Source organism: Poecile atricapillus, chromosome Z (assembly GCF_030490865.1).
Source record: "Poecile atricapillus isolate bPoeAtr1 chromosome Z, bPoeAtr1.hap1, whole genome shotgun sequence".
NCBI lineage: Eukaryota > Metazoa > Chordata > Aves > Passeriformes > Paridae > Poecile > Poecile atricapillus.
In genome coordinates this window covers 92728534-92741290 of record NC_081289.1, presented here as the reverse complement: position 1 = coordinate 92741290, position 12757 = coordinate 92728534, and the positions used below count along the sequence as shown (strand labels likewise).

The 12757-nt window shown below is 40.5% G+C and overlaps 1 protein-coding gene across 1 annotated transcript; it reads right to left on the bottom strand.

Annotated features, from left to right (window-relative positions):
* Positions 1 to 271: 271 nt before the first annotated feature.
* On the bottom strand, positions 272 to 12500 carry INIP (INTS3 and NABP interacting protein). Its single transcript, XM_058827618.1, has 6 exons — positions 12331 to 12500; positions 11861 to 11967; positions 11246 to 11333; positions 4436 to 4538; positions 1838 to 1928; positions 272 to 933 (listed from the first exon to the last, which is right to left on the bottom strand). The coding sequence occupies exons 3-6, from the start codon at positions 11268 to 11270 to the stop codon at positions 838 to 840; spliced, it is 315 nt and encodes a 104-aa protein (XP_058683601.1). The 5' UTR covers positions 11271 to 11333; positions 11861 to 11967; positions 12331 to 12500; the 3' UTR covers positions 272 to 837.
* Between the last annotated feature and the right edge of the window lie 257 nt (positions 12501 to 12757).

The following is a 12757-nucleotide window of genomic DNA, read 5'->3' as shown; positions in this document are numbered from 1 at the left end:
TTACTTTATCCTGGTAGCACAATCACAGTTCCAAAATAATTCACCTTAAGATCAACAGGTCTTCTTTCAGCAAGACGATGGAATTGTTTACCACAGTGATTAAAACACCAAAGCAAAAAGTGAACAAAAATAAGACAGTGAGTCTTGGAAAAGGCATGACTAGAAAAATTTGACCTTTTAAATGGAATTGTCTTTGCAGACAGCACTTTCCAACTGAAATGTCCAGAGAACTTTTGACTTTTTGTCTGTAAAAAGACTATTAGAAAAGTTTGCTTTTTTCCTCACTTTAATACATTTTCATATTTCACAAAACAAGGTAAGAGGCAGGCGCACTGTAACTAAGGACTTGATACCAGAAGATGCTACAATGGCAAACAGTACACTAGAAATGTTCCTGCATAGGAGAGGGTGGGGAGGAAGACTGGCTGATGCATTAGACAAATTCGTGTCTGTTTTGATGGACAGAAATAATTTTCATTATTCATTACAAAAATCATACCTGTACATAATAAACACAAATGCTGACAGATTGTGCATCTCTTGGTGACTCTGGTTTGGACATTTATTTAAAGGAAGCACTGAAACACGGAAGAGCAAACCCCGTGTACTTCAACTCCAAGGAAAGTCTTGCATTTGACTTTGACCTGACAGAGGAACAGAAATATAGGATAAAAATTTTTCAACACTACTTCCCCATCACTAGAGCTCATGTGCCTGTATGGCATTTGCAAAAACCCAGAAAAAAGTAGGTTTTAAGACACATAAAGAAATTAAAAGGTCAGACAGCTCCTGCTATGGATAAATCAGATCTTGAATTTCTGAGACAAACAACATTCCTCATTCTGCCTCAAGTCGAGGTAACACAGGAAGAATAAGATTCCCAAATGCAGAGTCTTGAGTTATGAAGTATCCTGAGGAGTGTGCATGTGCATGCTGGAAAGAGAAAAGCATTTGTTAAAGCGTTACTCCTTACAGCACTGACATGATTTAAGACTTCATGGGTTCTGCAGCATTAATTACTTCTTTCTCCCAGTATGCTCTTTAATTCTGATAGTCAAATTCAAACCCAGCATTTTAGATCAGCCACATCAGAACAGGGCCCATCACGACAATTACGGGACATTCTCTCCTGCTCTTTTTGGCCAACCCCATGGAGGTGGGGCAAATCAACTCCTGATTGCTCTTCTTTGCCTAGACCCCATGTTTCCACTTCCACTCCCTTCCTTAATCAGCCTGCAAGTCTGTGTTGATGACAGTTGCTACATGGAGTGCCACCAGACACACTCCCAAACATGGGATGCCAGGATTCTGCTCATGGGATGTAGATATACTTGTTCACCTGAGGGAGGCAGCTGCTGTATGGCTCTGGAACTCCATTGTGATATCCTATATACCCTTTCCCAGTTCAAAGGCTGGACTCCAGCAAGTAAAGATGTTCTGCATATTCCCTCCATCCACCACTGGGGAAGAGCCCTGCTGGATCTCAAATTTAGCCTGAGCCTGCCATGAGCCCTTGGAATGATCAAGGCTAACTGGCACAGTGAGCAGCACCAGCACGGCCAGCAAGCCAAGGAGAGCTATATGAGCTCAGTCTGAGATACAAACAGGAGAGAGCTCAACAGAGACACAAAGAGATGGCTGTGGGGCTGGGTGGAGCTCTCCATGCCCAAGGACATGTTTCATCATAACAAAAGAGACTTCACTTATGACAAATACAGAAATGTGAGATACCTAATCTCTAAAAGGGGCTTTTCAATATCTCTAGGAGCAGGACTGCTCTCTGAAGGGATGCACATCTAAAACAGAGCCAGACTGAACTCTGACTGTATCAGCTCACCTGCAGTGCAGCCTTCTGCTGTGCTGCAATGTGCTGTTGCTCAGCATGATCACGGAAATCCTTATTCAGAGGTGATCTTGCAAGTGCAATGCTGCAATAAAGAACAAGATGGTATGAAACAGACCACAGCCAAAACGTGTTCTTGCCATTCTAGCCGTGGATACCATGACTTCCTGAGCTCTCCATTTCACTCATGGCTTGACAATTATCAGTTACTGTTTGGAATTATTATTTGTAAAGATAAGAGAAAAAAGGGTGGATGGAGTGACCACAGATGTATCATTTGAGCCATCATAAACAATTCCTGCCAAACTTAACCTGAAGCGTATTGTGGATTTTGCCCATGGGTTAAGTCCCACTGAAGTCAATGAAACCACTGGGGTGCAGTGTTAGACAATGCAAGGAACTTCTAAAGCAGCTTTGTGCTTTCACCACTACTCAGTCATTGAGTGACTGTTCTAAACAACTGTGATAAAGAGAAGCACTAACAAGAGCTCTGCAGAATATTCATGATAATGCAGAATGTTCAATATAAGAACAGGCTTTCGGTGGGGGAAAGCAATTCACTACTTATAATAAAGGAGCTTCCTACTGATTCCTAACTGAAATAATGACCCCTTGATGACAGCTTGGAAGTACCTAAAACTGATTTAGCTTATCTATCTCAGTGCAGCACAAGGTTTAAAATTAAAATTTATTTGTTTTTTCTTGTCTTTTATACCTTAGGATATGTCTACCTTCTTAAACCAAAAAGAAGACATAAAAAGCACCCCAACTCTATATAAGTAACATGGACATCAGGTGAGGGTTGTCATTAGAACTTTATCACAAGACAATTCTCAACTACCTCTGTAACTGTCACTGGAGGCTGCTGCTGAAAACCCTGCTCTTACCAATCACAGAGACAAGATTACAAATGGCAAGGATTCCAAACAGTTTAGTCAACTGAATTTTACCAGCAGTTTCAATGTCAACAACTGATTTGGTAAATCAGTTTTTAAGAAGCACCCATGTTCATGAAAAGATTTGCAGCCAAATCTACGCCGAAATGCATAACAAAATCTAAACAATTCAGAAAAATTTTTGCTTACAGCAAGTATTAAGATAAGTTTCACTGCTGGAGAAGAGTACTGCTCAGTTTATTTAAAACACAGTATTTTCAGTGATTTTGGAGGTACTTAATTTGCATTTAATCTGTACCCTCTAATTTTTCAATAAGATTTCTATAGATAAACTTAAGACTCCACCATAAGCTGACATTTTTCAAAAGAGGTCTTCTGTTCTTGGATACAGGATTTTCACATGCCAAGGTCAGAAAGCAATTAACTCATTCACCCTTGCGCCATCCCTGCCACTGTTGTGCTTCAGGGACATCAAGCTCTTCCGGTCAAGTTTGCACAATTTTTATGGTCTCAATTCTGACAACGCTGTGGTCTGAGACCTCTGGTACAACATCAAAAAACTGTCAGCTTCTCAAAAATCACACATCAGCCCACCATGCCAAAGCAGAGAGTCTGACTGCTGCATTGTAGGTTCCCCTCATGTCCACCTTCAAAACCAGAAAATTCTAATTCTGCTCAATAGAACAAAGATTATATTTCCTTACAGAAAAAAGGGAGTAAACAAGCACTCTCTGAAGCCCTGTCAGACTTAAAACGAAGCATGGAAACACTGTTGGCAGGAGTCAGGAGCTGTACATATTCTGATTTTCTTTCCAACAATTTTGCTCAAATAACAACCATATACAGTTATAAATAATAGCTTCTTACCTCACACAGAAGTCTACATCAGGCAATTTCAAGTATTCTGCATGTTTTTGACATTATGAAGGAATTAAAAGTGCAATCTCTTCGAAAAAAAGACACGGGCAGCACTCAGACTGTAGTCAGAATATCTGGCTCTTGTACAGGTGTTGCGGGTTACACTGTGTCTAGAATGTGGCACTGCACTCACTTCACACTAACCACGAAGTTTAAGGACCTCAATTTCTTCACATAAATTGTGTGATTTTCTAGTTACTGATCTATGACAAAAATCTGATCTTCTTTTCTTGTATGGGAGAAATCCCAGTAACAGCCCTTCAACTCAGATTAAATCATTACACTTTATGGTGTAGAATCATCCCTACAACACAGCATCTTTTACAAGATTATCTGCTCTAACATAAACTGGCCCCGTCTTGCACATAGGGAGTTTCAAGAATAATTCACTCCTGCTGTAATTGTTCTTCTCTAAGCACAGAGAATCCTGAACCCAATGGCCTGCTACTTCCAGTCCCCAGAGCGTTTCAGCTTAATAATGAAATATTTTTTAGTGTCTGCTTTCTGATTTTTCTTCATGGTAGATTTTTATACACCTGAGTAAGCAGATCTGCTTCTCTCATTCTCAAATTTAAATTATATAGGCTAAAATTCATGCTATGTAAACAATTTTAAATACTAGTACGTTCCTAAAGGGCAATGTCCCTCTACCTTGTTATGGATGGTCAGAAAACACTTCTGTTAAGTATTTATATAAAAGTTTACAGATCACTAGCTGTTTGGTTTTTTCCCTTGATGTAATCCGTGATGTCCAAACAGGTCTAAGAACATAAAATACCTGGCTCCAGGGTGATTTGTGGAAGACTGGTTTTGCATAAGTAACTTTCTCTTCTCCTTGTCTAGTTCTGCCAGGATTGCAACCCTATTTTTATTCTGGAAACCTGGTGAGAATGACAGAAAAATATTAGAGATATTTATTTGACTTCTATGGCCCAACTCTAATTCCCTGTGGAATTAGAAGTCCCTGTAGAAAATTATTCTACAATGAATACACTGATTTTCAAAGCTTTGTACCCATTTGAAAAGACTTATTAAATAGGTTTCATTTTTCAGCATGCAATAGCTTCCATAAGCTACCATGCATATTGACACATTTTAAATTTGAGGCTTTTAACTCAAGTTAGATCCTATCCCTTCCCAAGCCAGCTCTGGAGCTACAATCAAGGTTTACAATCAAATAGCTACCTTCCAAGAAAAAGAAGTAAACTTACCAGGTTCTAAATTTAAAATGTAGTCACTGAATGTTCAACTCAACAATAGAATAATATATGCACAGGCCTTAATTTCTCATGTTAGTGAACTCAAACTGTAACACAAGCATTATATGTATAACAGGTAAGAATGAACAAATGACTAAGCTTGCACACGGGTTTATACAAACATCTTTCATCAAATCTATGAAGAAAAGTTTAAATATACTGTGTGCTATACACACTACCCTTATTCTGAGTATAATCAAATGCTGGAATAGAGAAGTAAAATTAAACTAATAAACTGTCTGTACACAATATAAGAATACAGCCTTCATTTGCTTTCATCATTCTTCTAAAGAGGCCTTGAATACTAGAGAAGGGGTCCAGAAGTGCGGTGACTTGAGAGAATTTCAGAAATTCAAAAATGCCCAAAATAGTTGCCATCTATGTCTTTTTCAAAGTTGCCTTCTAAATGCAAACATGACAAAACTCCTGTACCTACACAGGACTCACATAATAAAGGATCACACTGCAGCCATCAAACAAACCAGATGCACAAGTCCCTGCTGCTGCCGGAACAGCACAGCTGAGGGCAACAGCTCCGGAGCTGACTCCTACATGCCTCTCTGCCACCAAGAATACTCCTCATGTCAGAAATACACCTTTTTTGAATCTCTGATTTGCTGCTGTTCTATAAATAACAAGCTATGAAAACATAATAATAATAAAAGAAAGATACATAAAAGTCAAGTTCTCCTTTTTTTTCTCCACACAGAAAGTCCAAGATTCCCACTGGGAATTGCTGTGTGCTGTGCCCCTGCCCTGAGAACCATCCTCATGACAGCACGATCCCACAAGCTATTAGGAAGGCCACACATGGTAACTCTTAGGGAGAATATTAGCATGTCAAGGTAAAATGATTTATTTTCAGTAGCTGCACTCAAAGTTCATCCTCTTTGACAGACCTTGGGCTGAGGCTCAATTACATAATCCAGTATACCTTTCATCTGAGTGGCTTAATGAAGGAGACAATTACCAGGGCGAAACCTTCAACTCTAAATAACAATTTGCATCTATACTGCCTTGCTATCAAACTCACACTTTTGTCTTCTACCATGCCTAAAATGCATACCCATAAACTTCAGTGTCTCAAGAGTTCTGGAAAGGAGCACAGTCTTTTGATTATATTGTACTATGGTTTTATGTAAGATCACCCACAATAATTTCGACATTTGTTAATAAGACTTTCAGCTACATTTAATTAACTGGTATTTTTCTGCCCACTAACCTCTTCCTATGTGGCATTAGCTCCACTTAAACTCTGTTAGATCTTTGAAGAGTATTGATTCAGGCCTTTGATCTTTCTCTGCTCTTTGTGTATTGTACACCATCTCTTTTTGTTTTTGAAGATCTTGCACTTGCAAAGAATCTGAAACCTTAGAACGGAGCTAATGTACAAAGGCTGAAAAATCTTGCCAACAAGCTAGGATCTAATATTTCTGAGCTGCAGCTAGCCCAGACTTTACTTTCTTGTAGATTCTGGAGACAATGTGTGGATAGGACGACTGAATCACCTCTCAGAGGGTCTGATCTAAGGCAACCATGTCTGCATGCTCATTCTACACAGTTTTAATCCAAAAACCTTTATACCTGACATTTTACTCAGCACCCTTCTAATACTACTTGCTTATCCTGAACTGCATAAATTTAAATGAATGCTTGGATTTCAGAAGATATTATAAAGGAAAGAAAAAGGAGACCACTTTTTAATGTAAGTTTGTGATCTAAAAATATAAATATTAAATATGCTTAAATTTATCATGAAGCAGATGGTATGATTCAGAAAAGCCTGAGACATTTTAAATGCTGTTTTTAAACTGTGATCAGAAACTGTAGAAGATTCTGTCTTCTATTTTGAGTCTTGTTACAGTATCTTGTGGAAGAAACTCTAAAGGTATTCAGAAGAAACCCAACTATTTTTTCTTCTCTTATGCCTCTACTGAGAGTTTTGTGGTGTGTTTTTTGTTTTGATTGTTTGTTGGCCAGGTTTTTTTGAAGCAGTACTTTCCACTAGAACTTAGACAGTGCCCATCAGCAACCTGTAGTGCTGAAGAAGTCAGTTGTTTATGAGAATTTGTTATTGGTAAGGAGAAAAAAGCCTGTTTAAGACAATGGCAGAGCACATTCAACATTACATGTTAGTACTCCTCAGCTGAGCAACGTGAAGTTCCTGTAGGTAAACTTCTTAAACATGCAAAGTAAAGCCTGTTCATTTAAAGGCTAACAATGGAAGGGGTGGAACATGAGAAATCCATCTTAGAGAGAAGTTCTCCCATCCTTCCAAAGTAATCAACCATATCTGGCAATACATAAGGAAGACTTTCATTTAGATTCTTCCCTATCAAGGAACCCTAAATGCTTTCATAAAGACCAACTTGAAACCACAACAAAAGCTTCCTGCTTCAATTATAAATAAGATTAATTTTTCATCTGCAGATTTGGCTGTTCTGCTTTCTAGTACTAAAAATGCAGACATGCAAAAATCAAAAGTCGTCCTTAGTACAGACCAGATTCTCATCTATGAAAGTGTATGCAGATTTTCAAACACAGGAACTTCCTAATTGAACTTTAAATTTAGACTTCCCTTCACTGGGCTGAGTTGCACTAATTTTTGAGTTCAAACAGTTCAAATATTGCAGTTTATTAATATTTTTCTCTGCTTTGCTGACGTAAATCCTGACACAAAATGACCCGTTCAAGGCAGTTAAATAGATTAACGGCAGTGTCAGATGTCAAACTGAGCACCTAGAACCCCAGATTACTCTCTAACGCAGCAGATTCAGGACATTTAAAATTTAAACCTTACTGACACCTCTATTTCTGACATCAAGCATTTTATCTGCGCAGGACCAGAAAGATTACTTGCTCCTATTTTCTGCACATGAAAGGCAGAAATCCAAAGAAAGCTGAAACCTTGCTGCTGAAACTGGCAGCTTTAAGAACACACAGCAAGCCTCTCTCTTTAACCTAATCTCAACATCTCACCTACAACCCTATCTAACCATTACCTATGCTATTTAGTTCTTCTAACTAACTCTGCATGGCAAGCAACAGCATTAGCTTTATCTATTTTTAATTTTTTGCTTTTCATTGATTATATTTTCCTTGATCTGCTTCCTTGATCCTTCCGTGAGTTGTTGCTTCATATTCACAGCACATTTAAGTCTTTTTCCAAGATGCACTATTTACCATTTGTCTGTAGTAGTGTAACAGCACTGAACAGTCCTCCATTACTTTGTGTACATGATACACTTTCATACTCAGAAAATGTTTTCAAAGCTGTATGTCAGCTCAAAGCTCTGAACTTTGAAAGGCACTGCATTTTGTCCTGCCTGCTCAATTCAGAAAGGATTTAAAGCACTTTCTTTACTGAAGCGTATGTTTCTATAAATGGCAGCATTCATGAAGTAAGGCAGCACCCTTTTAAAAAGTAGAATCTAAACACCTTATTAAACACAAGCCACTCGTGGAAAAAAAATGGAGTAATTCTGTTTTGGGTTCTCTTTTGCTTATGATGACTGGCATCTCAAAACAGCATCTAATAGTCTGCTGCACGCCAATACTCTCAGTAACAATTTACATCTGGATATGCTTTCATACACTTTGTGTTACAATGAAACAAAAGGTGTAGTGGTTATTCAGTAAATTAGGTTGAATTACTAAAAAATACACTAGTATTTTGTCTGTGCCTCCAGAAAACAGCTACGTACATAGCTAAATATAAGTAATTGACAGCTTTATGGCTGCAAAGTTCTCTATGCTTACACAAAGATCAGACTCAGATGGGGAAGAGCAAAGTACATAGATGATGATGTAATTCAATGCAGGGCAGCACAATCTTCCTTTTCAGACTTGGTGAATGTAAGAGCCAACTCTAGCTGCTTAGACTGAATGCCTCCACATACATTTAGGACAAAAACATAAACAACTTTCAGGATATAAAGAGACTCTAGAACTGTTACAGCCTGAAACTTAGAATTTTGTTCATATTTCAAAAGCTGCTTCTTCCACCATACGAGAGCTCTTATCTTCTGAAAGGTTCAGCCCTGTCTGAAACAGAATCTGTATTTTTCCCACCTTTGAGGACCAAAAGGAGAATTCTGTCCTAAGTTGCATTTCTCTCATGTCAGAGAGCTTCCTCTAGGAGGACTCACAGAGTGATTAATTCAGTTATACACAACATATGCCCTGGCCTTGCTGCACACAAGCAGAGGCATTATACAAGAGCAGCCTGATGAGTGCATGTTGCCCAAGTACTGTGAAGTACTTTGGTAGAAGCAGTGTATTCCTGAGCATCTGGAAGTATTTGCTGTAATTAAGAAGCTGACTTCCACCCCTCAAAGTGTCTCACTGTGGTCAATGAGCTCATATGGTGGGCAATGCACAGCATGCAGGGAAGGCTTCCACTGCTTTAAAATGCCACAGTCAGTCTCGTGCTACCAGTTCTGTCTGATACTAATGGACTGAAATAAGGCTTTTCATTCAATTCTTGTTTTTCTGCACTCATATGCAACTCACCACCAAGAGAGCTTTTCTAAGAGGCCAATTAATAAAAGTCTGGTTCACAAAATCTTAACTTTTATAGTCCAAGTCTGTAATCAATGGAAAACTCAAATTTACACCTAAGAAAATACCTGATACCAATCAAAAGAAAAGCAGTACTTCAGCGCAAAACATTCCCATCACAGTCTACCTGTGTAGAAGGCTAATGTTTAATTCATCCTTAGAGCTCTGCCTGAGTAAGTGGTACCACTCATAACTCTTCCCATGAGCATTTCAGTAAGCTTCTATTCCTTTTGTCCAAGTGAAGAGAACTGATTGCTTGAACAGTAATACATATGCCACAAGGCAAGCTAAAAATGCAGTGTTTGTCACAGTCCTTTTCACTACTGGACTGCATCTAGACGAGATAGAAGCCCCGAAATGTTGTTTATATGAGCCTGTTCCTTTCTAATTTTTAGTACTATTTATAGGCTTATTTGGTAATTAAATTTTATAGTGTTTCTTGTCTGCTTTTTGCAAAAAAATTTCATATGATAACTATATGGTTCCTTTAATTAGTTTGTAAAGGATATCTCAAATATAGAAGATTCCAAGACTCTACGAAATTATAAGACTATGGAGTCAGGAGGGAAGGTATTCCGGCACTAAAATCCCACTTCTCAGTAAATCAACATATTTAAGAAAAAGCAGCTTTTAACTCTCTATGACAACATTCTATTCCTTGCAATGATGCTGATTTGATATTCACAGAAAAAAACCCCAATATTTATCATGTATTATGTACCAAAAACTTTCTCAGAGTCAAAATCTGCAAGATTTTGACAACAGACAGCTCTGCAATCTGCAGTACTCCTCTCTCAACACCTCGCAAAGTAAGCATTCCAGAAACTACCTCCTTTTCGTCAAGTAGCAAGTAAAATCTGTGTTTTGGACCCACACCAGTCATATGACACCACCTGAAGTATCATCCAGCAACACCCAGGTTTGCAGAACTGCTTGAGGTAAGGACACAAATGCACATCTGCAGAAAGCGTCCACTTTCTGGGAAACTGAACCCAGAATTAATTTCTTATAACCAAGTAAGGGGAGAACCATCCCTGAGATGCTTTTTCCCCAGCTCTTCCATATAAGAAATGCCTTTGAGTTCCCCTAAGGTTTCCAGAAAACACCTCTAGAGGGCGATTTAAGATCCTTCTTCAAATTTACTGGGTGACATCCCCAGACCCTCAGCCCCCTCTAAAGCACATGCATTGCCTGGATAGATGGACCATTACTAAGATTTTTATTATTTTAATGCTGCAATTGAGACGCTTCTTGGTATAAAGGAACAGTTCATCACAATTACCACTATGTTTTTAATTGGCTTTTTCTCCTAGGCCTGGTCACTTGCTGCCTGGGACAGATACGACTGTCTGGGTCTTGCTGTTCCCAGCATGGAATGTATTTGACTTCTGGCTGTCCTCTGATGTTGAATGCAATAGCTGCAAGTCATGTTCAATGTCAAGTGTTGTAAGTGTCTGAAATAAGTTCCAGGAAATGATCACTGTACCACAGACATGGTAGGTACTTCCTAATGCTTAGCACAACATTATGCTCAGTAATTCAGAGCTTCCCAGCCATCAATAATCTTTTTCAGCCATTAAATGTGTGTGTACCTTGTCCCAGAAGAACTGCTGCCATTCTGCTGCTTTAAGCCCCACCTCTCTTCCCTTTCTTCATCTTAAAATAAAATTAATAATCTTTCTTCAGTCATAAAAATAAACTTACAATTACACTGACTTCACTGATATTTTGCACAGTCTTTTCCCTTGAATACTTAGATTAAAACCTACCTTGTCCTGAAGGATTTGCTGCCATCCTTCAATGTTTAGCCCTTGTTTTATTCAACTGGAGTTCAAATCTTTTAACCTCCACAAATATCTGCAAAACAGGCACAATATAAGATAAAATAATACTCCTTTAAAAGAAGAGCTTGGAATTCAATCTGTTAGAGACTTTACAAACAGTTCAAAAGCACAAGCTGAACACGGCATGTGTGTTGCTTAAAATGTATTATACAGTTTATATTGTTCTGCCTGAAACTTTTGGCTTGAAATATCAAGGGTTGTGCTCAATCCTTTTTTCAGATTCTAGTAATTTCTGTTAGTAGAAGTAGCAGTAATTTCTTATAATTTCTATTCTAGTAAAAATAATGTATATAATTAGTCATACACCCATTTTCCCAGCTGAACTACCAGACAAAGTATGTCAGACTACACTTAAGAATCACATTAAACCTCTGCAGTCATTAAAAGCTGAAGCCTTGGAAGAACCCAGTTTAGGCTCTAACTCAAGAAAAACGGATTGTCTGACAAGAGGCAATTTAAATCCCAGATACAAAGCCAGCCAAAGTTGTCTGCAGAGGTGACAAAACAAAAGAGGAGGCCTGCTCCTCGGTCATACGTCACCTCGGACCACCATCAACATCTGTTTCCATCAAGGTGCCAGGCTTTAAGTGCGGTGGTGAAGAGCTCTGGCTCAGCCAGGCGGAACTGAGGGATGGGAACGCTGAATCCTGCAGGAAACGTGAAGCATTAGTCGGTCACACTTCCACAGGAGACCGGGTCATTGCTAAGCCCTGAACCTGTGGGTCCCTGAGCAGCACCGCTGCGGTGAATTAATAACTCAATGACAGTATTAATTAAGCGCAGTGACAGCGGTCGGGACGGGTCTCTCCAAGAGCCGTGGATGGTGTGACCCACTCCCGCCGCTGCCCTCCTCCCCCCTGCACGGCTCGAGAATGGGCTCTCCCGCTCGCTTTTTCCCTCCCGCCCACTATGGACGGATGGCCGACCCGGCTCTCCCAGACCCGGCGGCGATGCTCCGCCTCAGCCCGGCCGGCCTGGCTCGAGCCCCTGCAGTCCCGCCCGCCACCCACCTGCCCGAGGGCGCGGGGCTCCGGCTCCTTCTTCCGCGCTCGCCCTTCCCGCAGCGCGGCCACGCCGCCTCCGCCCCCTGCTCGTGACGCTCGCACAGCGCGACGGCGCTCGCGCCTCCCCTCACACCGCCCGCTCCCTTCCCTCTTCCCGCGCCCTCCCCTCACACCGCCCGCTCCCTTCCCTCTTCCCGCTCCCTCCCTTCTCCCCGCGCCCTCCCCTCACACCGCCCGCTCCCTTCCCTCTTCCCGCGCCCTCCCCTCACACCGCCCGCTCCCTTCTCTCTTCCCGTGCTCTCCCCTCGCATTTCCCGGGCCCGGAAGGGTCGGGGTTGTGCGTGTGGAGGCGCAGGCAGGCTGCGCGGAGTGTTGCGTTCAGCAGTAAGGCAGCGTTTGCCTGTGTGCTCCTGCCGTGAGCATCTGCCTGGGG

Bases quoted from the DNA above. Each gene is read 5' to 3' on its own strand.
- INIP (XM_058827618.1), bottom strand. From the start codon at position 11,270: ATGGCAGCAAATCCTTCAGGACAAG. The intron at 4,539-11,245 runs GTAGGTTTTAAT...CATTCTCACCAG, and splicing joins AGCAAATCCTTCAGGACAAG to GTTTCCAGAATAAAAATAGG. The intron at 934-1,837 runs GTGAGCTGATAC...TTCTCTTTCCAG, and splicing joins AGCAGAAGGCTGCACTGCAG to CATGCACATGCACACTCCTC.